The 24998-nt window shown below is 43.7% G+C and overlaps 1 protein-coding gene across 2 annotated transcripts in view; it reads left to right on the forward strand.

Annotated features, from left to right (window-relative positions):
- Positions 1-24998, forward strand: part of LOC120527088 (probable E3 ubiquitin-protein ligase HERC6) — a 95997-nt gene that overhangs the window by 40939 nt on the left and 30060 nt on the right. For both annotated transcript variants that reach the window (XM_039750153.1, XM_039750152.1), the window contains exons 9-14: positions 280-380; positions 2259-2318; positions 7337-7442; positions 9428-9608; positions 18208-18359; positions 23820-23933. In XM_039750153.1, coding sequence (XP_039606087.1) covers positions 280-380; positions 2259-2318; positions 7337-7442; positions 9428-9608; positions 18208-18359; positions 23820-23933 — 714 coding nt within the window. The remainder of the gene's footprint in view (positions 1-279; positions 381-2258; positions 2319-7336; positions 7443-9427; positions 9609-18207; positions 18360-23819; positions 23934-24998) is intronic.

Below are 24998 nucleotides of genomic sequence, written 5' to 3' on the forward strand. Positions count from 1 at the left end.
GTTTCTGACTACTGTTTTTTTGATCACACTACAATAAAGTTATTTGAAAGGTAGGATTGACTTGACCTCTGACCTCAGCTTGCCTTTTGACTATGTGCGTCTTCCAATCCCCTACATTAAAACATTTCCTGTCAAACCCTGATAAAATGATGTCTGTGGCAACTTCTGGGGTCTTTGCTCTCAGGCCTTGTGTTGTCCTATGAGTGTCTCATCGTGCCTTTTGTCAACTGTTACCCCATTAACCTTACATCTTGTTTTTTTTATAAAAATGTCTCTTAGGGTCATCAAGAAATAAAGCAGGTGATGAGGATTGATGAGTCAAAACTACAGAAGTGGATGGCAGTGAAATATGGAAGTGTAGAATGGAAAGAAGCCAAAAGGTATGCGCTTGGTGTCCAAGTATTTTATCATAGCTGACATGAGAGATAGACAGATATGAAAGGAACTATATAATAGATAGATAGACAGATATGAAAGGCACTATATAATCGATAGACAGATGTGAAAGGCACTATATAATAGATAGATAGACAGATATGAAAGGCACTATATAATAGATAGATAGATGTGAAAGGCACTATATAATAGATAGATAGACAGATATGAAAGGCACTATATAATCGATAGATAGATATGAAAGGCACTATATAATCGATAGACAGATGTGAAAGGCACTATGTAATAGATAGATAGATGTGAAAGGCACCATATAATAGATAGATAGACAGATATGAAAGGCACTATATAATCGATAGATAGATAGACAGATGTGAAAGGCACTATATAATAGATAGATAGATGTGAAAGGCACTATATAATAGACAGATGCACAATACCTTGCGGGCACCTTCACCAGTGAATGGAGGGGAGGGTCAGACCTTCACTTCTAACACACAGCATTGTGGGAATGACGTCTTTGTTGTTAACATTTAATGCAGAGCTTTCAGTAGGTAACCATTAACAATATTTTAGCAAAAAGGCTCACATTTTGCATGTTTTGACCATACAAACAGATTTCTGCTGTGCTTTTTGATCTTTCTGGATTTTTGACCTTCTGCTGTGTGTTTTGAGCTCATTGTAGAGTTGTGATTTTTGGGACTTTTGATACTTTTGGAGTGCCTTGTTGTTTAAGCAGATCCTTTAAGCCTGTTGTGCTCTACAGAGCTTCACTGTCTGACAGAGCTTTTCTGTGGAAATAAAGCCTTTTCATTTTCATAAAGGTCTGTGTTCATTTTTGGTACTGGCCAGGTTGACAGTTTTCCCCTCTAGTGGCCATTTTTGGAAGTGCTTTTTGAGATGTGTGCACTGTGGCACCCTCTAGTCATGACCTCTGTGGTCACAGTTCATCTCTTTATTGATGTCGTAGATAAAAACTTTCCTTTGGCACCTTCAGTGAAGTCCATCACAGTTCCATGATTCTTTGAGGCCAGCCTTTATGTGGTGGTAGTCGGGGTTTGGCAGTCACTGTGCCCACTACGGCTGGGCAGGTTTCATGTGGATGCAACCCACGAGGGTCCTAGTGGATCGGTGAGAAACCATCTGTGTTTAGCTCAATGAAAAGACATGTAGGTACAACAAAAGAGGTGGGAGGGGGCATCTAAGGAAATTACTGGAAATTAGGTTGAAATGGAGTGGCCATTTGATGAAAAGAGATGAGGAATTAAATGGACAGGCAGGTAACCTGCCCTGCCATTACTGTTTGCTTTGCCACCTGGGCTGATGGTAGGCATGAGCAGCCCAAACTGCTGTTGGGGTGTCTTCAACATTTTCATGTTCTTCTGGTGACTGCTGTCTCCTCCCTTACTGGTGGGTCTTAACTGGTCTATTGTGGGTGTGCGGGTAACACACACTGGTCGCCCCTTCAATGTCTTTTTCTCTGTTGTGGTGTGCTGGGTCAGTAACATCACTTCAAAAGAGAGGGCCACTGAACTGACCAGACTTAAAAGGGCAGACTCAGTTAGGGGGGATCTCCTGGACCTGCCGGTGGTTGTAGTGGAGAGAGAAGTACGACAAAGCTAAGGGCCGTTATGAGCGAAGCTGTATATCATCTACTTGACACACTAGCGGGGGTCCAGTTCCTGCCACGGTGCTGTCCCAGAGAAAGTGGAAATAAATCAGTCGATAGTTTTAGGTGAGCTGCCGAATCCAAGCTTCTGATTTATTAAATCGGAGTCTCATTCCTTTGCAGGATTTCTCATCTTAATTAAGGCCCCTCAGAATATTCATTCCGTTTCTATTTCTTTTTGCTTGTCCATCAGTGAGATCAGCCTCATCTTCTCATCCAGCTCCTGTCTGGTGGCAAGTTTCTTAAAAAGCAGGTATGTGAACATTTAATTAAATTCACTTTATTCAAAGTCTGAAAAAGTCAGAGCACCCTAATGTGGAGCTTCCTCTTCTCTTACATTGTTGGTTGAAGGATATTTGATATTCGTCATTACGGTAAATCTTATAAAAACAACACTTGGAATTCACATTTGTACCCTTTGAATCAACAGAAAGGCGGAAAAAGTGAATCCACCCGCACTTTTATCATTCGTTCAACTGCCTCAAATGAGAATGAGGTGCAGAATTAACAAGTTAAAAAAGTCATCAAAAAAAAAAACGACAACAACGTAGAAAAACCTGGTAAAATAATCAAGGACAAAATAGCAAAGCCATGAGATCATCACGTGGGATTTTGAGCCTTCAACAATCTGAGACCCCCACATGTGTCCCCCAATGCCGACATGAGATTTTTGATTTAAATCATCTGTAATGTTTAAATAAACCCGGTATATTACACAGACTTCATTTACGCTGATCCAGATTAACGTCACTCTGTGCTGAGGACGTCGTGCTGTGTTACCAGGGACGTGCGGTCAGGTGAGGCAGAGCATCAGGAAAAGTAAAAAATCTTTTAATGATAACAAAATTAATTTGTCTGTGCTATACATTTCTTTTCTGAATGATCCAATCATTTTAATCATTTTTATAGTCAAAATCACTGAATTTGCACATTTCCTGTTCAAATACGGGGGAGAAACTCGAGGTGCAGCAGCGACGAGCCTCACCTCCCCTCGGACTGCACTCTCCTCCCACACTGACGGGGTTGATGTGCGTGCCTGTCGCTGTCTCTCTGTATATCGCCAATATAACGTTCGCAGACACGTTTATTATACACCCCGACTGTCCACAGTCTGGCTAACATCGTTAATGAATGTACAGTATGTGACATATTTAGCGTTGCTGATCGGACCGAAAACTGCAGTGAAAAGGCACAAGGTGAGTGAGGCAGACAGTACCGTGCCGCCCTGAAGGGGGCGCATGTGAGCCCAACAGGTGCTCGTCGCTGCTGTTCTTCTACGCAGAGGCGCCGATAAGTTAGCGACGTCAGAAAGTCACGTGCACTGCAGCGGCCCGTTTGGTTTAATTTTTTTGTTACAACTGACTCCCAAAATAGAAGATTAAGACTTTTAAAAACTAAAGGAAAATAAGGAGGACTTTTATAAGAAAGTGACGGAGATTTTCGTGGAGAAGGACAGGCGCATAGACTTCATTTCCAAATAAAAGTTAAAACCAGAAACAGGTTTCAATTTTATAAAAAATGGGATCAGACTAAGAAAAAAAAAATTCAATATTTAAAAACTGAATTTTTGATCTTAAATAAAATATTCTTTTGTTTTCCTTGTTATCCTTTTGTTGAACAGTCTCTATTAAAATTAGTTAAAGCATCAGAAATAAAAGCTTTTAAAAACAACTAAATATTTCAATTAAGGTCAAAATTGAAACCTGCTTTTTTTGTACACCACTCTATACTTTCATTTCTATTGAATGAGTTTGAATTGTGGAATTGCAACTAGCAAATTGGGAACCCGTGGAGGGTGAGGAGCAAATGCGTTCTCTTTCTTCGCTCTCTCGCCGTTCTTTCTTAGTGAAATGTGTGTGTAAAGAATGAGATGAGATATGAAACATAACCAGTAGTCAACGTGCATGCTGGCTGCCAAATGATTAGTGAATAAGCGACTCTTTGGGGTTCATAGATTTGTAAATCTGACTCTGAAGGAATCACCAGCCATGAACCTCACCGAACGTCACTGGCTGTGTAGCACCAGAAAGGAGGAAGCGGAGAGAAAGCTGGAGAAATGGGGAAAGGCTTTGGAAGATCCAGGATTGAAGATAAAGAGGAAAAATGATGGAATACGTGAGGGTCAAATGATGATCAGGGATCAGAGAGAACAACTGGAAAGAATGGATGCCATGTTATCGTCGTATTCCCCTCGACTTACCCGTTACCTGTTTTCTTTAAGGGTACGCGTACTCATCAAGTTCGTTTCCGGGTTGGTCGACTGTCGCACACACACACACACACACACACACAGACCCGAACCACAAAAGTACCGTATCAAAGACGTATACACCGCACACTATTCCCTAGCACTTTAACCCACATGAGTACCATATGAGTAACACGAGCACAGTCTGCTGTCCCCGGTACTCCAACAGACTCACTTATCGTAGGCACAAACAACGTGCAATGATGTCTTTGTGATGGACAGCCGGGACACCCAAAAAATGGAAGGATGAGGGAAGGCAGCTCCTTTGAGACACTGCCTGCCCCAGGACACTAGATGGTGGTTTCCCTGCAACATAGCGGTGTGCTGGATTCCTACAGGGCACCACGGGATCTGGAGTTTGGCTTCAGAGCCCTGCTGGGTACCGTGGGTGCCACCAGGAGACGCTGCAGGAAGACCGGGGGATTTTTACTTTCCACATACCCCGGATGTACTCCCAAGTCATGGGGACAGAAAACCCTGAAGAAAACTCAAGGCCTCTATCTGACCCAGGAGTGCTGGCAAGTCATGTGAGAGGAAGAAATGGAGCACTTCCAGGTCAAGGACTACATAAAGGACTCTTGGGAACCCAGCAAGCGAGCCGGAGTTGGGAGGTACAGTAGATGAGGTGTGGAGGAGACTATTGCGTGTGGTTATCATTGTGATTATTATTACTTGCCCCTGTATGGGGATTGTGGTGCTTAGAGGCACTATTGCAGAAAGAAAGGAATTAAAAATACCTTTTTGTGCTTTTACCTGGTGTCTTGGACGTCTGTCTGACAGCGCCCTCTAGTGTCACATCTTAGATATCGTATCTCAGGCCTAACTATTACTTTTGGTCTCCAGGAATATATTCAAACATCCATCCATCCATCCATTATCCCACCCGCTATATCCTAACTACAGGGTCACGGGGGTCTGCTGAGGCCAATCCCAGACAAGACAGGGCGCAAGGCAGGAAACAAACCCAGGGCAGGGCGCCAGCCCACCGAAGATATTCAAACATGCAAAGACTCAACATTGCCGGCTATCGGCCATTTACCAACCAAATGAATGATTTACTGGACGGAGCTCTTCGTCCGCGGCTCGATAAACCTTGCAGATCGGATCACATGGCACTTCCACACTGTGCCTGGTGCTCAAAGAAATGTACCTTATTACTTCAATCAATCTAAATCTGAAGACAAAGTATACAGTAGAAAGTTAAAAGCAGTGCGGTATTTACTACATGAATAACAATACCAGTAGAGAAAAGCATAAAAGAAAATCTGGATATATAGAGTCCTTATGAAAAAGTAAAGATTTCAAGGATGAATGTCACAGGCGGCTTGTGATCGAGCACTCGTAGTTGTTCATTAGACGCTTTTCAGATGGAAACAGCTGTTCAGACGAGGCATATTTATTATAAAAATTCTACTGGGGGATTCGCAACACGTGATTTCTACATATTCTGATTGGCTGGCTGTCAATGTGATGCATGAATTCACTCGTCTGTTTTCCCAAACAATAGAACTTTGTGATTTTTGATGTTGCTTAGTACCTACTGGCATGTCTTCTTTTTTCCAGGCTGTAAACCCATTTAGCAACTTGTTGTCCCAGATGCCCGTCCTTTCTCAGGTGATAAAATTGTCAAAACAGCTTAAAGCGTCTCCTGAATTCCTGCTCATATCAAACAGATGGTCCTGTGATTGGTACAATTGAGGAAAACTGAGTGCCTTTGACAATAACTGTCCATGCTAGTGTCCCGTGTTTTTAAGTTCATCTGTTGTTTTGTCTTGAACAAAATATAATGCAAATATAGAGCAAAACTGAGTTTTGAACACCATACCAGATGCATTTAAATATCTAGGAACAGTGGTAGCCCAAGATGGAGAATCTGATGTTGAGATAATCCACAGAGTGCAGTGTGGCACAGAGCAATTGGATGAAGATATCAGGAGTGTTGTGAGACAGAACAATTAAGGTGAAGGTTAAAGGTACATAACATTTAGTAGTAAGGCCAGCAAAGATATATGGAGCTGAGACATGGTGGGCACAGCAGGAGATGTTGGAAATGACAGAAATGAAAATGTTGAGATTGAAGCGTGGAGTTACAAAAAAGCAACAGAAGAAGAAATGAGACAATCAGAGGGACAACAAAAGTGGGAGAAAAATCTAAGGCTGGAAAGGTGGTTGAAATGGTATGAACATGTGATGAGGAGAGGCAGTGGAGAGACAGTGGAGAAGTGGGCCAAGGAGAATGTTGGAAGAATAGAGAAAGGCTTTGGAAGATCCAGGGTTGAAGATAAACAGGAAGAGGAAGACAGGAGATCTGAGGTTTAATGATGATCAGAATTCAGAAGTGAGCCTGCAGGGGAAAGCAACTGAAAAGAGTGGAGACGTTTTAATATCTCACATCAGAACTGCCCTGACTGAAGCTACCAGGTAGTTTTTGGGGCCTGACTGAGTTAAGATGAGCCTCATCTGTGCAGGTTGGTGGAGATGCTGGCCTGCTTCTTGGATTATTTATGGAGGCCTCTCACTCATTCTGCTTTCATGAAGACTTCATCTCATGACAGCACTGCTATGAAATGGTTTCTCTTCTTTTTTTGTTCTTTCTGGACCCATTTCAGTGATCTGACACTTGGTTTGGGTGTTTTTGGCATTGCAGATTATGATCCTGACATGTCTTTTTCTTTAGTTAATTTCTTTAAGTTTTAATTTCTATTTAGATGTGATTCAGCCACCATTTTGTTTTTTGCGTTGGTCACTGCCCATCATAAAGGTGTGCCTGCATTATTAGGGGCTTGTCCTCTGAGGTTGTGAACTTTAAATAACAATGTAATGGGTGCAAAGGTTGGCTTAGATATTACTTTCTTATCCAAGCTCACAATAACAAACATCTTTGGTGCCAGTTTACTCTGATGTTCTGGATGGCATCAAGTGGCTTCTGCTACAAATCCTACATGTGTGTCAAGAGATGTTTGTATATTTCAGTGCAAATAAATGAAGTGTGACAGGAAGCTTGTGGTTTGTTCCACTTTTAGACGAAAGCCACTTTCAGGGCAAGGGGACAACTCCTACAACGTTGATCTTGAGTGTGCCAGGAAGACCTTCACGCAGCTTCAGAGGAAGGACTGGATTGTCCAACAGGTGAGTGACCCAGAGCTGTCGACCGTGAATGGAACAGAAGAGAAAGGGTGTGGTAGAGCAAAGACAAGCAGGTGAGCCGCCATGCGTGTGTGTGTGTGGGTCAGATAGGTGGTGGAGCTCAGACGTGAAACGGATTATTATTTTTACATGTATAACTCTTGTTTGTTTACTGGAGCAAACTTTTATCATGATAGATAGATAGATACATAGATAGATAGATGTGAAAGGCACTATATAATAGATAAATAGATAGATAGAAAGGCATTATATAATAGATAAATAGATAGATTGAAAGGCACTATATAATAGATAAATAGATAGATGTGAAAGGCACTATATAATAGATAAATAGATAGATAGAAAGGCATTATATAATAGATAAATAGATAGATAGAAAGGCACTATATAATAGATAAATAGATAGATGTGAAAGGCACTATATAATAGATAGATAGATGTGAAAGGTACTATATAATAGATATGAAAGGCACTATATAATAGATAGATAATCTTTACTTGTCCCAAGGGTAACGTTTGTTTTCACAGAAGCTGAAGAATTGTAGACTCATTATAGTAAACAACTGCTGCCTCTCTCTGGCAGGTCCACAGTGCGTCCCGTAACTCAGTCCACCTTCTTAATCAGCTTTGGTGACTCAGTAGGCCTCTCTTGAAGTGATGTTGATTTGTTCCTGACGCTGTTGTGATCTGAGTTTCTTATTAATTTTTATGTGACAAGTCCAGGACGCAGTTAAACAATCTCTACATCTATTTTAGGGGTTTCTTACCCGAGAAATCTAATTGTGATGTTACTTTTTTCATAACCTCATTTGGGATAAGCTGGAAATTTTTAACATCTCTCCCCCATCTCTGTGTCGTTTTAATTTTTAAGCATTGTTACTTTGCCAAAGTCACGTCAGCCATTGATATGACAAATGACCCACAAACCCTTGAGGGTGTGTGACATGTGATGTCATCGTCCTTTGCATTTTTCAGACCACTCAAGAGTTGAATCACAACGCTGCTCATCAATTATCATTCCTTTCAGATTTCTTTCTGGTTCCCAAACTTTCTTTCTTGATTTCTGCTTAGTGTTCGAATGTGATGATTATGCAGTCTGATTTTTGGTTACAATGTTTGGCTTCCCTTTGACCTTGAGCTGGCACATAAAACAGAAAATTCATTGTGTACAGCCCGCTGTGCGATAACTGGATTGGATCTAACAAGTTAGATGTTGAATAATTTGTTGCAATTGAATGTCGTGGTTTCCATTCGAAGGTTTGTAGAGACGAGACATCAATCACTGAGAAACGTGCCTGGTCCCTCCTTTTCTAGCATTAAACAGGCATCTCAGTATGCGGCTACAATCCTGCCGACTACACCAGTTATGGTTGTAGTTCCACATATGTATTTTTTTTTTTCCAAAATATGGCCTATAAGAAAAAATTTAACTGAAAGTGAACAATTACGCTCTGTGATGACATGCTGATTTTTAATTCTTATTTCTAATGCCCACCATCTTCTTTCACTATCTGTTACCCCACAACATGACTCCCAGACGATGGACGTCTGCGTGTAGATTGCCCGCTATGAGTTAACTCATATTTAGCACTCAGCGTATTAAAGAGATATTTAATAACACATTTTGAGCAGTGGAAGTCAGCTTCTCATTTTCAGCCTGAGTAGGCCAAAGCCTCTCTGTGGAGTCGGGAGGTCAGACTGCCTGGGGTGAGGCCAATTCCAGGTAGGCTGTGAAGCCTTTCCACTGGCTTGTGGGGCCTTTAGGGGGCCTCATACCCTCTTTGTTATTAATGTCCACTCAAATCATTACACCAATACACCTTTGGCCTTCTATGACATACCCATCCATTTTCTCACCTGCTTTTAGGTTTCTGATTACAGAAGCGGCCCCTTCATTGGTTGGGTGTCTCATCTTGGAGGGGATTATCTTTATCCTTCAGACCCTAATTTTGTTCTTTTTCTTGCAGATGGCTTCAGCCCTAAGCGATAAGTTGCTTCCAGGTCTCCAGGGGTTGTCCCAAATGTCCGAGGCCCTTGAGGTCTACCTGGTGTTTCCTGAGTGCTCCTTATTTCATGAGGAAGGCAATGTCACAAAATTGGTTTCTCACGTAGCAGCAGCCCTGGCCTGCTCGCCGATGAAAACTCTCAGTAAGTGACGGGGTGACGTCTACATTTCACATTCAATCTGAAATGAAGGGACGGCTGGTTTTGCTTCATGCGCCGCCATGCCAGTGACACGAGGTGGCCGTGAGCCTTACTTCCCTTACATTTCACCCAGGAATGGGAGGCTGGCCAGTTGGCCGAGGTCTCCAGGACGCTGGCCGTGTCTGACTTTGTCTGCTGTAACCGACCGCGGACCCTCCCAGAGGTTTTTGTTTTCCTCTCCTCTGTTGACTTAATCATAATGTTACTGGTCAGACTTGCCGGGTTCCATTGGTGTTAATCCATTTTAAACAACAACAATATTTATTTCTAGAGCACGTTTTCATGCAAATCATGGAGCTGAAAGTGCTTTACAAGGACGAAGAAAGAGAGTAAAAAGACAAAATAAATAAGGAAATAGAATTAGGGAATACTAATTAACACATAATAAAAGTTAGGTGGTCCGATGGCCAGGGAGGACAGAAAAAAAACAAACAAAAAAAAAAAATCTGCAGGGGTTCCAAGGCCACAAAACCACGAGCCCACTCTAAGCATTCTACTTAACATCAATGACCTCAATCAGTCCTCATGGTATTCAGGCTCCACATGGAAGAATTTGATGATGATGATGGTCATGTGGACCTCTAAACTTCAATCCATCAATGGATGGACATCACAGTGCTTTGATCAGGTGGTGGGGACGCAGAAAACTGGAAAAAGAACAGCAGAGAAAGTAAGGGTGAGTACGGATTGTGGTAGCACGACCATGAATGATAATCTATATATATAATTCACTAAGGACATGCAAGACAGTGAGCGCAAGCAAGACAGAACCCCGCCCACCAACTCTAAGACCATGGGATACACTCGACAGAGCCCTGCCCGCCAACTCTAACCCTCCTACCGCGTCATCAGATACTCACGACAGAGCCACGCACGCCAACTGTAACCGGCCTCCCGAGTCCAGCGTCGCTCTCGAGGCAGGCAACAACTCACCAAACACAGCCTCAGTCGCTTGTGTCTGTGCAAAAGTCCACATGCACCTCTGAACCACATTGACTTTACACTGCACGCAAGACAGAGAGCCACGATCGCCAACTCTAACTAAGGGCAAGCAAGACAGAAAGCCACGCAAGACAGAGAGCCACGCCCGCCAACTCTCAGAGCCCTGCCCACCAACTCTAACCCTCCTACCGCGTCATGGGATATGCACGACAGAGCCACGATCGCCAACTCACAGAGCCCCGCCCGCCAACTCTAACTAAGGGCAAGCAAGACAGAAAGCCACGCAAGACAGAGAGCCACGCCCGCCAACTCACAGAGCCCTGCCCACCAACTCTAACTAAGGGCAAGCAAGACAGAGAGCCATGCCCACCAACTCTAACTAAGGGCAAGCAAGACAGAGAGCCACGATCGCCAACTCACAGAGCCACGCCCGCCAACTCTAAGACCATGGGATACGCACGTATTTAGTGTATAAATGGATATAAATAATTGCATGTAAACGATTCGCCAAAATCTGTTGTATGTAAACGATACTGTTTTAAATGTTATTGTTTTTTCATCACAAAGCCTGGTTTCCACGTCTACCTGTATTAGTTTAAATGGCACTTTTACCACTCGCAATATGGCAGACGCACTGACTTATCGTGTCGACTGCACAACACAGTGAATGCGGCGTCTATCTATATATGTCTATATTTTCTATAGCCTGCTACAGGAAGGTACTCTCTCGACCATTGGCATTGGTTTCGCTCCTTGCTATTTTCGTTATACTGTGACGGTGGTTTCCTAAGCCTTTGTTATACTGAATTCCTTTCTCACCGTTTTCTGTTCCTATTCTTACACCGCCGTATGCTACGACGGGCTTCGGCTAGTGTTAATTAAATGCATATCCAGAATATCAGGGTTACACTAAAATGAAGCTCTGAGGACGCCATGTTAACATAACGAGTTTTTAGCAGTTTTTTAAAGTGCTCCACCGTATTAGCCTGCCGAATTTCTATCAGTTAACTCGTATTCCAGATTTGAGGTGCCTAACAGCAGAAGGCCGCCCACCCGCCTCATCACGTCTTTTAAGTTTAGCTCTTGGAATTCTAAGCAGACCCTCATTTGAAGATCTGAGGTTACGATTTGGAGTGTAAGGTGTCAGACATTCTGAGATATAAAATGGAGCAGATGATTGAAGGCTTTGTAAACCATCAGCAGCATTTTAATTCAATTCTAAATGGCACTGGTAACCAGTGTAGTGACGCTAAGACTGGTGTGATGTGCTTGGATTTTCTTTTCCTAGTTAAGGTTCTGGCAGCTCCATTCTGCACTCGTTGTAACTGATTGATGTCTTTTTTGGTGGTCCTGAGAGGAGTGCGTCACAGTAATCTAGTCGACTGAAAACAAACGCGTGAACTCATTTCTCAGCAACCAGAAAAGCTATCAGATTTCAAACTTTTTCTATGTTTCTTAAGTGAAAAAATGCTGTCCTAGTAATCTGTTCTTGGCCCCAAACAAATCACAATTCAGGAAGAGCCAATTAGATTGCATGTTTGTAAAGACATCCAGGTGAGGTGCATTGGCGATCCTAAATTGTCCCTAGTGTGTGCTTGATGTGTGTGTGTGTGTGTGTGCCCTGCGGTGGGCTGGCGCCCTGCCCGGGGTTTGTTTCCTGCTTTGCGCCCTGTGTTGGCTGGTTTTGGCTCCAGCAGACCCCCGTGACCCTGCGGTTAGGATATAGCGGGTTGGATAATGGATGGATGGATGGATGGATGTTGGTGTCACTCGGCAGGGCAGTCTTAACAGCATTATAGGACCCCGGGGCAAAGCAGTGCACTGAGACCCCTACCTACACAACCATTCAGCAAGTCACAACATACAGAGATTATGGAGCCCCCGACAACTGCCCAGCGTGCCCCTGCGTTAAGATGGCCCTGTCACTCAGTTGACTTGAAAGTCGTCACACGCTGGCAGCAGAGCAGAGCTCAAGGAGGGTTACTACAGAAGACCAGAGGCATTATGGGTGTATCTAGGGGGTGGGATAACCGTCAATCAAATTTGACTTCTGCGGTGTTTGCGGAGCTCCGGGGGTTTGCGTCGCTCGACTCCGTCACTCATTTCCGGGTTTCTCGAGGTCTACTTTGACTTCTCTCTTGGCTCTCCCTTCAGAAAAGTGACGACTTCTGGGCTTCCCACAGGTTTCTGCTACTCGCCAGTTTTCAGCGTTTTTCATATTTTTATTGAATGCACACTGTAATCTTTTTGTTGTATTTACAATGCAATACAATGAGATTTATTTTTGCATTGCCCAAAATCAAACAAGGAGCGCCACAATGGGCTTTAACAGGCCCTGACGGCCCCCCAGCCTTGACTCTCTTAAGAAGGCGAGAAAACACTTCCAGTTCCAGAAGACACATTTGGTGGAAACCACAGACATCATTTGGCCAGAAGTACCTGATAGCAACTCTAAAGGATGGTGGCAAAAATGTTTTGGTTTGGGGCTGCTTTGCCGTTTCATGGCCTGGGCAGCTCACCATCGCAGAATCCACCAGGAGTTCTTCATTCTTCATCGGGAACAACGTGAGGCCATCTGTCAGAAGATTAAAGCTCACTTGAGAAGTTGATGTGGTAACACGACCACCATACCAGTAAACCCACCAAGGAATTGCTGAAAAAAAAGAAATGGAAGGTTCTGGAACAACCAAATCAAAGCTCACATCTGAATCCCATCACGGTACGGTGGGGGGACTTGAAAGAGGTTGTGCCAGCAGGACATCCTTCAAACATCACAGAGCTGAAAGGACTCTGCTTCAAGGAGTGGGAAAGAAACCTTCTGCCAGTCGATGTTGACAGTTAGAGGAAACAACAACAACATTTATTTCTGTCGCACATTTTCATACAAACAGTAGCTCAAAGTGCTTTACATAATGAAGACAAAATAAGAAATAAAAATAAGACGACATTAGTTAACATAGAAAAGGAGTAAGGTCCGATGGCCAGGGTGGACAGAAAAAACAACAACAAAAAAAAAACTCCAGACGGCTGGAGAAAAAAAAAATCTGCAGGGGTTCCAGACCACGAGACCACCCAGTCCCCTCTGGGCATTCTACCTCACATAAATGAAACAGATTTAGGGTCCTCACGGAGTCACTTGATGTTGATGGTCATACAGGCTTCTGGCTTTTAACCCATCCATCATTGTTGGAACATCACGGTGCTTTGAGTAGGTGGTGGTGGCGCAAGCACCAGAAAAGGAAACAGAAGAGAGAGTAGGGGTTAGTACAGATTTTAGAGCCACCATGAATAGTTATTATGATGAATTGGATATACAGAGTATCAGGATTTTGATTACAGTGAGGTTATGAGAAGGCCATGTTACAGTAATGTGTGTTTTCAGCAGTGTTTTAAACTGCTCTACTGTATCAGCCTGGCGAATTCCTACTGGCAGGCTATTCCAGATTTTAGGTGCATAGCAGCAGAAGGCCGCCTGCCCGCCTCACCACTTCTTTTAAGTTTAGCTTTTGGAATTCTAGGCAGACACTCATTTGAGGATCTGAGGTAACGATTTGGAATATAAGGTGTCAGACATTCCGATATATAAGATGGGGCGAGATTATTTAAGGCTTTATAAACCACTAGCAAAATACCCGCGCTTCGCAGCGGAGAAGTAGTGTGTCTGAGACATCACACACTGCATGCACGGGTTTACCTTTCCCAGTCCTGCAAAGTCAGTTGACGTGAGCCGCTCGGAGTCCATGCATCGAAGCTTCTCAGCTGTGCTTGTGCTGTCTCGTGCGACCTTGCGATGTCTACGGCTTTATTTAATGTTAGCTCAGACCCGGCACTTAAAAGTTTCTCTCGCACTTTTGCTGAGTTTGTGCCAAACACTATTCTATCCCTGACCATCTCATCTTCGTTTGCATAAGCACAGTCCTTCACCAGCAATTTTAACTCCATTACAAAGTGATCTAAAGTCTCGTTTATTCCCTGCGTCTTCTAAATAAACTTGTATCTCGCGAATATCGTATTTGTCGTAGGCATGACAAACACCAGCGCCAGCCTGTCTATGAACTTAATTTAAACTTACGGTTTACACCCTGCTTTGTTTCCGCAGTAGCTGCACTTATGAATATGCTTGTATGCGTCATTTGCTTCATATTCTTTTGCTGCCTTGTCAATTGCGTAATGCCTTTTTTGAACAGGTTTCATTCATCGAAGTGATCACTAGCCAAATCGGTACTCGTGAATCTAACAACAACAACATTTATTTCTATAGCACATTTTCATACAAATAGTAGCTCAAAGTGCTTTACATATTAAAGAATAGAAAAATGAAAGACACAATTATAAAACAAAATAAATCAACATTAATTAACATCGAATAAGAGTAAGGTTCAATGGCCAGGGGGGACAGAAAAAACAAAAAAACTCCAGACGGCTGGAGAAAAAATAAAATCGGTACTCGTGAATCTAAGATGTTTAACAGGCATTCCTGGTATTAAGTTGTGGATTTGCTTGCGAATATTTAGCGGCAGCCTCATCTTCATTTGCATAAGCACAGTCCTTCACCCGTGAATATTTCGCGCCAGTGTGTCTATTGGATAGTTGCTGACGGACGGCCTTATACAATACAATACGGTTTATTTTTGTATAGCCCAAAATCACACAGGAAGTGCCGCAATGGGCTTGAACAGGCCCTGCCTCTTGTCAGCCCCCCAGCCTTGACTCTCTGAGAAGACAAGGAAAAACTCCCAAAAACACCTTGTAGGGAAAAATGGAATAAACCTCCGGAAAGGCAGTTCAAAGAGAGACCCCTTTCCAGGTAGGTTGGGCGTGCAGTGGGTGTCAAAAGAACAATACAATAAAATACAATACACAGAACAGAACAATCCTCATATGGGCAGGCACTCAATTATGTGGGAGGCGTGACGATGAGAGACGCAACTCCGCCTTACACGGCGACTGAGCTGCAGGCTATGGCCGTATATATGTACGAAAGTAGGTTCCAGTTATGACCGTTACACATAGAATTTCAAAATGAAACCTGCTTAACTCTTGTAAGTAAGCTGTAAGGAATGAGCCTGCCAAATTTCAGCCTTCTACCTACACGGGAAGTTGGAGAATTAGAGACGAGTCAGTCAGTCAGTGAGTGAGTGAGTGAGTGAGTGATGAGTGAGTCAGTCAGTGAGTGAGTGAGTGAGGGCTTTGCCTTTTATTAGTATAGATTTAGGATTCTAGCAGCCGCATTCTGCACTCGTTGTAACTGATTGATGTCTTTTTTGGGTGGTCCTGAGAGGAGTGCGTTGCAGTAATCTAGTTGACTGAAAACAAACACGTGAACTAATTTCTCAGCATCTTTCAGTGATATAAGAGGTCTAACTTTTGCTGTTTCTTAAGTGAAAAAATGCTGTCCTAGTGATCTGATTAATATGCAATTTAAAATTCAGATTACAGTCAACAATCACCCCTAAGCTTTTTACCTCCGTCTTGACTTTTAATCCTAATGTATCCAGTTTATTTCTAATAGCCTCATTGTATCCATTATTGCTAATCACTAAGATTTCCGTTTTCTCTTTATTTAACTTGAGAAAGTTACTATTCATCCATTCAGAGATACAAGTCAGACATTGTGCTTGTGAATCAAGAGAGTCGGGGTCATCAGGTGCTATTGATAAGTACAGCTGTGTGTCATCAGCATAGCTGTGGTAGCTCACGTTGTGCCCTGAGATAATCTGACCTAACGGAAGCATGTAGATTGAGAAGAGCAGCGGACCCAGGATAGAGCCTTGTGGACCACCATATCGGATATCGTGTGTCTTCGAGTTGTAATTACCACAACTAACAAAGAATTTTCTCCCTGTCAGGTAGGATTCAAACCAATTTAAGACCCTGCCAGAGAGGCCTACCCATTGACTAAGGCGATTTCTAAGAATATTGTGATCAATGGTGTCAAATGCGGCACTCAGATCTAACAGATAAATGGCCTCTGTCTGCATTCACTCGCAAGTCATTTACTACTTTAACGAGTGCCGTTTCTGTGCTGTGATTTGTTCTGAAACCCGACTGAAATTTATCAAGAATAGCAGGTTTATTGAGGTGGTCATTTAACTGCATAATGAGTTCCTTCTCTAGAACTTTACTTAAGAAAGGCTGGTTAGAGATGGGGCTAAAATTTTCAAGAGCTGAGGGGTCAAGATTATGTTTCATAAGTAGGGGTTTAACTACAGCAGTCTTAAGACAGTCTGGGAAGACCCCCGTATCTAATGACGAATTTACTATGTCCAGAACATTATCAATTAGCATGCCCGATACTTCTTTGAAACACCAATTTGAGGGGCGCAATGCCAGCTGTGGCAGCCAAGAGTGGTCTTATTTTATTCACAGACAGAAATGGCACATTTGTTCATTATTACATTATTGCAAAGTTAAATTTTCATGTTTTTTGGTTCAATTCCATTACCTTTCTTTGAAGATGCTGTTTAAATGAAGATTAGATCTTGATATGTCCATATACGTTCGTTCATTCATTCATTTTTCACCACTTATCCAGAACCAAGTCACAGGGGCAGCAGTCTTAGCGGTGACACCCTCTTGTCCCTTTCCACAGCCACACTTGCCAAGTCATTCTGTGGGAACCCAAGGCGTTCCACTGCATCTGGGTCATATTCACCGCCCAGCGAGCACAGGGTCTTCCCCAGGATCTTCTCCCAGCTAGTTGTGCCAAGAAAAACAAGAGAGGCATCCATGTCAAATACCCAAACCACCTCAGTAGGCTCCTCTCGATGTGCAGAGTTAGTGGCTCTACTCTGAGCCTCTCCTGGATGTCTGTGCTCCTCATCCTATTTCTAAGGGAGAGCCTTGCCACTCTGTGGAGAAAGCTCATATTGGCCACTTGTGCCCGTCATTCATCACCCAAAGCTTATGATCAGGTGAGGGTAGGGATGTAGATGAAAAGGTAATTTGAGAGCTTCGCCTTCTGGCTCAGCTCCTTCTTCATCACTACGGATTGGTGTAGGGACTGCATATTGGTGCTCACCGCCCTGATCTGTCTGTAATCTCACCCTTCTAATCCCCTTCCTAAAGTCCTAAAGTCCTTGACTTGTGGCTTTTACTCGCCTCCCACTCAGAGAGGACAGTCCACTTTTTTCTTACTGAGGACCACAGCCTCGGATTTGGAGGTGCTGATCACGGCCGTGTCACACTCGGTCACAAACTGCCCCAATGCATGTTGGACTTCATCGCCCGATGAAGCCACCAGGACCACATCATGTGCAAAAAAAGCAGAGATGCAATTCTAAGGCCACCAAACTGGAAAGGACAACTGGACTTCACATTTGTTAAAAACAAACAAACAAAAAAAAAACAATAATACAATGGGCTGTACTTACTTTTTCACAGCGAGGTGACAGTTTTGCCTGTAATCCAGTAACACTTATCATTTTACCAGACCACTAGACTTGCCCAAAAAACTTTTTGAGGAGGTAAACGTTAAGAAACTGTGGAAGTAGAAGACTGTGAAACAGGTGGTGGTGATGCCACCCACACCACAGGCAGCTCTTTTATGTGCCATGCTGCTGGAATGCATAGTCTTATCGATGCTTCCTTTTCTTTACAGGGAGTTGGTGGTCCGTCCTCCAAGCCTCCTACCTGAACAAGAACATTCAGATGTTCAAGGGTGTCATCTCATTTTCGTTGAAGTCACCCAAGTGTCCCTCTAATGAAAACTTCATAAAGGACGCCCTTGTCACTTTGAAGCAGATATATAAGGTATGTAAATCTTGTGCTTCTCTAAATGCAAGGGATGATGGGCCCACCCTAAAGTCAAAGCTTTCCTGCTTGTCTAGTAAACCCATAAAATGAATCTCTGAATCTCATTCTCTTGTGTCCCGTACCCTCAGTTGTGTTCTAAGCCTGATGGCACGGGGCTTCATCTTGAATTGGGACTCTCAGGTGCTGCAGTCCTTAGGGCTGAGGTTACCTGAGTGGACCGTAGGAGACTCTTACTTGACACTGTGGCAGTAAATTGCAGTTTCGCTCTTCTTGGTCCATTTCTTCCTTAGGAATTGCTGTTCTAGTTTTGTGCCACTCGTTTTTTTACAGACATTTACCGTTCTTAGTACAATTCCCGAGAAGTAATTCTGAGGCGCTTGATAATAAGGTAGGATGTCGCTCTAAGGAGGTGCCACTTCGTAATAACATCAGGAATAATACTGTAATGAGCTCTAAGATGGAAAGATCTAGACATACACACTGAATGAGAATTAAAACCGTATTGATTTGTCTATTTCACAAAGAAGGACCTTCTCACTGTTAGGGCCACGGGAACGCTTCATAACGTAACACTTACTGAAAGTAGCCGTGGCTCTTCTTGCGTGGACTCTGAAGTTGAGTTTGCTCTTCCAGAGTCACATGGCCTGTTTCTCTTTGTGATCCCTTCTTTGAGGTTCTGTCTACCAAACATCCTATGAGTCTCCACCTGCCTTCTGGAATCTTCCCAGGTTTGTAAAGTGCTAATGATTCCAGGGGTACTCATGGAATGCAGCGTTCAGGGTACCTGTGTGACATTTGGCGGTCAGTCACCCATTCCGGACCTCTTATCTTAGCAGTTACACATCATGTTGCTATGACGGCAGTAAACAAAAACTCCATACGAGACAATAGCAGTGTTGATGTAAGATGTGAGAAAAAACACTCCTGAGATCACTCACACAATCACCGCCAAATTTAGGAACATGTAGAACACCTGACAGCCACTTCAGCCAAGATAGGCCTGGATATCAGCAAGAAGGAGACCAAGTTCATGGGGATCAACATCACGTAGTGGTCCGGTGTCGCTCAGATTCACACCGTCGATGGGACAGTGATTTATTTATTTATTTTGCTGGGGAATCCAGGAAAACACCCAGCCTTGGCCCGACCCGCACTCTCTCATGGACAAAGAACATGAAACAAATAAATGAATGAATAAATATATTAAATTAAAATCAAATTTAAACATCAAAAATTAAAATAAAATTAAATATAAACAACAAAAATGAGATAACCCTCCTCTTCCACTTCGCCAATAACAAATACAACGCAAAACACTCACAATGGTGTCTATGAAGCACTGCCATGGAACGGATGCAAATGTGAAAAACTGTAGAGGTGAGTATGAAGTTCGTCCTACCGTTTCTGAAGCGTTTCGTGTTGAGATGCGTGGGAGCAGACGGGGGTGCGAGACCAACCTTGAATCCAATACAACAGTAATGCAGGACCACACAGGCAAACGGCTCGAGTGACGGCAAACAAACAGCGGTGCTCCTTCTCTGTTCAGCTGGTCCTCTTGTAAAGTTCCTGTCAGCCCTTCTTGTCACCAGCAGCCCCTGAGCCCGTTGTAGACGTCCAATGAGAGCCATGCCCTTCAGGACAGTTGGGAAATGAAGTCCATCAAAGCACTGAGAACACATGGAGCGTAGGTGACACTTTTAAAGAAGAGGGTTCCATTACATACTTGAGAAGCTTTGTGGATAAACGGGGAGGTACAGACAGAGATGTCACCACTAGATTGGGGACGGCAAGAGTGCATCACTGAATAATATTTAGTCCTCCAGAGAAATATGGACGAACAGCAACAAAAGTGAGGATCTTCAACTCTAATGTCAAAGCAGTTCTATGGCATAGTAAAGAAAAATGGAGAATGACCAAAAGGATGCAACCGAGGAGAAAGTGGAGGGGCTTTGGAAATACCCTCAAAAAACATTACTCGGCAGACTCTGACCTGGAATCTTCAGACGAAGAAACACCTGGAATTGAGACGTCAAACAGTATGGTACCATCTGGAAAGAGGCAGAGAAGATGGGCCAGAGATGGATGAAGCTCGCTTTTGAGGTGTGTAGAATGAACGGGGCTGCAAGGCTCTGGAAGAAAGGAACAGTGGCATTACAGTACTTGTGACTGTGGGTGTCAGTACTTTGGAGACTGCTCTGGACTCCTTTCCCTAAATAAAGGAAGGGGCTTTGTTGGACAGAACTGGTGTCTCGGCCTGTTTGTGTCGGTTCGGGCAGCAGGTGCACCCCTGATTTCCACAATAAATATAAATACTGTATCTATATAATATATATATATATAGGGGCAGCATGGTGGCACAGTGGGTAGCGCTGCTGCTCGCAGTTAGGAGTCCTGTGGGTTCTCTTCCCGGGTCCTACCTGTGTGGAGTTTGCATGTCCTCCCCGCGTCTGCGTGGGTTTCCTCCCACAGTCCAAAGACATACAGGTTAGGTGCATTGGCGATTCTAAATTGTCCCCAGTGTGTGCTTGGTGTGGGTGTGTTTGTGTGTGCCCTGCGGTGGTTTGGCGCCCAGTCTGGTGTTTGTTTCCTGCCTTGTGCCCTGTATTGGCTGGGATTGGCTCCAGCAGACCCCCGTGACCCTGTAGTTAGGATATAGCAGGTTGGATAATGGATGCCTTGCGCCCTTTATTTTCCTGGGATTGGCTCCAGCAGACCCCCGTGACCCTGTGTTCAGATTCAACGGGTTGGAAAATGGATGGATGGATGGATATATATCGGTTTGTGGCAGTGATGTGATCCCTGTATGTCATGATGGAAAAATAATTTGAAAAAGAACAAATCAACTCATCTTCAGATGGCTCATCCTATACTCTCCCAAGATGGACACTCATAGAAGAGGTGGGTCCAGATCTGACACCGGGAGTGATGTCACCGGAGGCCGATCTGTCAACCATTCTTTCTGCAGAAGGAGGTAGAAGAGAGGCAGTAGATGACAGAGCCATCCCCTGGTTCAGAGGGTAATTACTATCAACTGAGCCCTGAGGTTATCTCCCTATCACATTTGGGTGACCGTATATAATCTTAGATAAGCTTACTGATAATCAGCAATGTCAAAGCTGGAGGTTGTCCTGGGTGTTAACGACCGTATAGCTGTAATGGCCTGAGTTACGTTGTCCAACGTACAGATGAAACAGTCTCTCTGTCTCTTTCTGATGTGTCTCAGTCTCTGACGTCACTTTCTCCGTCATCCCTCTCCTTCGGTCCCTCAGACAAGCCACATTTATGTTAAAATCGCACATGTGTGACATTACACATATGTGTAAAATAAGGACACAAACACCATCAAAGGTTTGGGGGGCCACCCCGTATACTGTAGGGCAGTTGAAAAGTAATAACATCTTTACAGACTTGAGTTCAAAATGGAACTGAGAAAAATGACAAAATGGTGGTTGTATATGTATAGTCGGTGGCAGGACGTGATGTCACGGGTGAAAGGTGCTCTGGAACTGGAAGTGACATCAGGAGGAGGAGGGGTCTTGATGACTGGAACCAGAAGAGCTGGTTAAGTTGAGGATTCGTTTGGTTGGTTTGCAGGGAGAGAGGAGAAAGAGTTGGAGGGCAGCGCCAACCCCTGGTTCGGCAGGTAAATGGCATCTATTTGAGCCTGTAAACTGTCTCCCAAATGTACATGTGTGACGAATGGTGACGAATGGCTCTGCCCAAAAGCTTTGGTCCTGCACGTATCTACACCATCTCTTAGTGTCTCCACTAACATTTAACATTAAATTATAAACTGACTATTTTAGACTGAAAGCCCCATAAATTCCCTGGATAACAAAACAGACTAATTCAAGTTATACAGTAAACTACTGTTGCAATACAGAAAGAATGTGTGAATGTATTTGGGTCATAAATTTTTAGTCCACAAGAGAGGATGCTTTCAATGTTAAAGGCCTCTGCACGTGAGTTAGATAAATTGCCTTAAGGGTCCGATAAATTCCTTTATAGCTCATCATGGTACACTTGAGCGAAATTAATACCGGGTGAGCCAAAAAGAAGTACCACAATTCAAACGTTTATTCTACAAAAACGCTACAAGACAAAATCAGTTTCATTACGACACAAGAAAGGGCAGAAAAAAATAGATTTTTTTTCACTGTGTTTTAAAAACGATGTCTTCAAGGTGGCGACCATCATTAGCGATACACTCTACGAGACTTTTTATGAACACTCGCATGACTCGTTCAGCCATTTTAAGGGGAATAGCGGAGATTTTGTGGCGAATAGCGTCCTCGAGGGCTTCAAGGTTTTGAGGTCGGTGTGTGTAGACCTTCGACTTGAGAAGAAATCGCACGGAGCGAGATCAGGCGAACGTGACGGCCACCTGACATCGCCGCACAGGGAGATCAGCTTCCCCAGAAACATCTTGCATGGATCTCTGCGCCGTATGAGCGTTTCTTTTAGTTCTCTAGCATTTCAATGGAACGTTCTGAAGCGACGGTGACCTTTGCTCCCCCCTAAGGGCCTACAATGCCAAATTCTGCAACGGCGCACCAAGCTGTAACACGTGTGCTCACTGTGCGGGGGTCTCTGATGAAGTTCACGAGGGTTGATTTCAGCGAAAGTTTTGCTATTTTACACAACCATTCAAATGGAGATGTGCCTCGTGGCTGCACATGACGATGGCGGTTTGCTGAATGTTGGCGCACAACTCCCCACGGCTCTCCCAGTCTCCCTCAGTGACTTCCTGCACTGCCATCATTTTCTGTGGATGGAAATGAAGGTCCTCATGCAAAATCAAAGACGTGTTGGAAATGCCTGAGGCAGGAGCTCGTTGAATATCGAGGAGACTGCAAAATGGATGCCCTTACAGCTTGGATGTTTTCAGGCGTTCATACAGTCCGGGGACGGCCTGTTGATGTTCTGTTCAATGTTGTACCCGTCTGTCTAAATTTAGAATTGGGACGTCCCCGTTAGGAGGAGTGCTGATTTGTGTTTGGAAGGCGCGTTGCGTAGTGATGATGGATTCTTCCTTTTTGAAGACAGTGAAAGCAACGGTGCGCACCGGACCAAGGCATGTGGCCGACTGAAAACTACAAGGGATCGCCAATCAAAGGACCCCCAGCCCACCCCAACCCAATGACCTTGAGAAATGAGGTACTTCATTTTGGCTCACCCTGTATAAGCAATCTTACCGTTTTATTCTTTAGCACACCTTGCTCATAAATATTTCCTGCAGTTTTTTCCGTGTCACAATATTAAGTATCTATAAAAGTCCAATGAGGAAAACGTTAACAAGCAGAGCGTCACAAGTGAACATTTTTTTTTTTGAGTTCTGGAGGTATCTTCTCTAAGTTGATGTTCCTATTAAAATGTATAAAATTTATAAGAACTCAACTCCCAGGGTGATTTGTACGACTTACTTACATCTTTCCTCCTCTAACCATTGCTTTGCAGGCTAATGAAAAAGCAGAGTTCATCGTCCCAGTGGAGAATTTCTACATCAAGGAAATCGGCGTGGTCAATCTTTTCTACGAACTGTACAAGTGGAGGGTTTGTGCCCGACTGGAGGTACTGACTGCGTGTGGCTGTTTAATTCCAACTGCAGGACAGGAGGGTGAAGGCTTCAGTTTTGGGAACAAACAAAGATGGGAGCTGGGGGTCATCTATACACGGTGTAGTGAATGTGGGGATGGATTGGCATGAGGCCAGAGCAGTGAATATTCCTGGAAAGAACCAGGAGCTGGACATGCCATGCCAAGAGGGATAGAGTGGCAACCTGGTGGGATTCAACAAAAAGATCCTTGCCCAATTAGGAGGCCAGAGTAGTGGACGGATTTGGGGTTTAAGCATACCGGGACTGCCTGCACCTGCAATGCGCTGGCTCTTTCCTATCCATACCCAGATTCACAAGCACAGGGTGTACTGGGAGTTGTAGTCCCATGGGGCAGTCCTGTAGGGTTCCATGGGTGCTGCCGAGGGGTGCTACAGGGCATGTGAGGACTCGGAAGTGCTTCTTAGGTACAATGCTGGTGGCACCAGAAGTCCCCCCAGGTGTGGTATAAATGAGGTAACGCTGCCTTGTTTTGAACCCTTGCTGGGCTTGGGCACTTGTGTCCTGGGCTCTGGGGCTCCCCCTTTTGGTCACAAAGGAAACTTACTGGAAAATAAAAAATACAGGTGTCGGTCATAAAATTAGAATATCATGACATATAAAGTTGATTTATTTCAGGAATTCCATTCAAAAAGTGAAACTTGTATATTAGATTCATTCATTACACACAGACTGATGTATTTCAAATGTTTATTTCTTTTAATTTTGATGATTATAACTGACAACTAATGAAAGTCCCAAATTCAGTATCTCGGAAAATTAGAATATCAATTAAGACCAATGCAAAGAAAGGATTTTTAGAAATGTTGGCCAACTGAAAGGTATGAACATGAAAAGTAAGAGCATTCAATATTTAGTTGGGGCTCCTTTGGCCTGGATTACTGCAGCAATGCCACGTGGCATGGAGTCCATCAGTCTGTGGCACTGCTCAGGTGTTAGGAGAGCCCATGTTGCTCTGATAGTGGCCTTCAGCTCTTCTGAATTGTTCTGTCTGGCGTATTTCATCTTCCTCTTCACAATAG

The sequence above is a fragment of the Polypterus senegalus genome, chromosome 4 (genome assembly GCF_016835505.1).
Source record: "Polypterus senegalus isolate Bchr_013 chromosome 4, ASM1683550v1, whole genome shotgun sequence".
Classification (NCBI taxonomy): Eukaryota; Metazoa; Chordata; class Cladistia; order Polypteriformes; family Polypteridae; genus Polypterus; species Polypterus senegalus.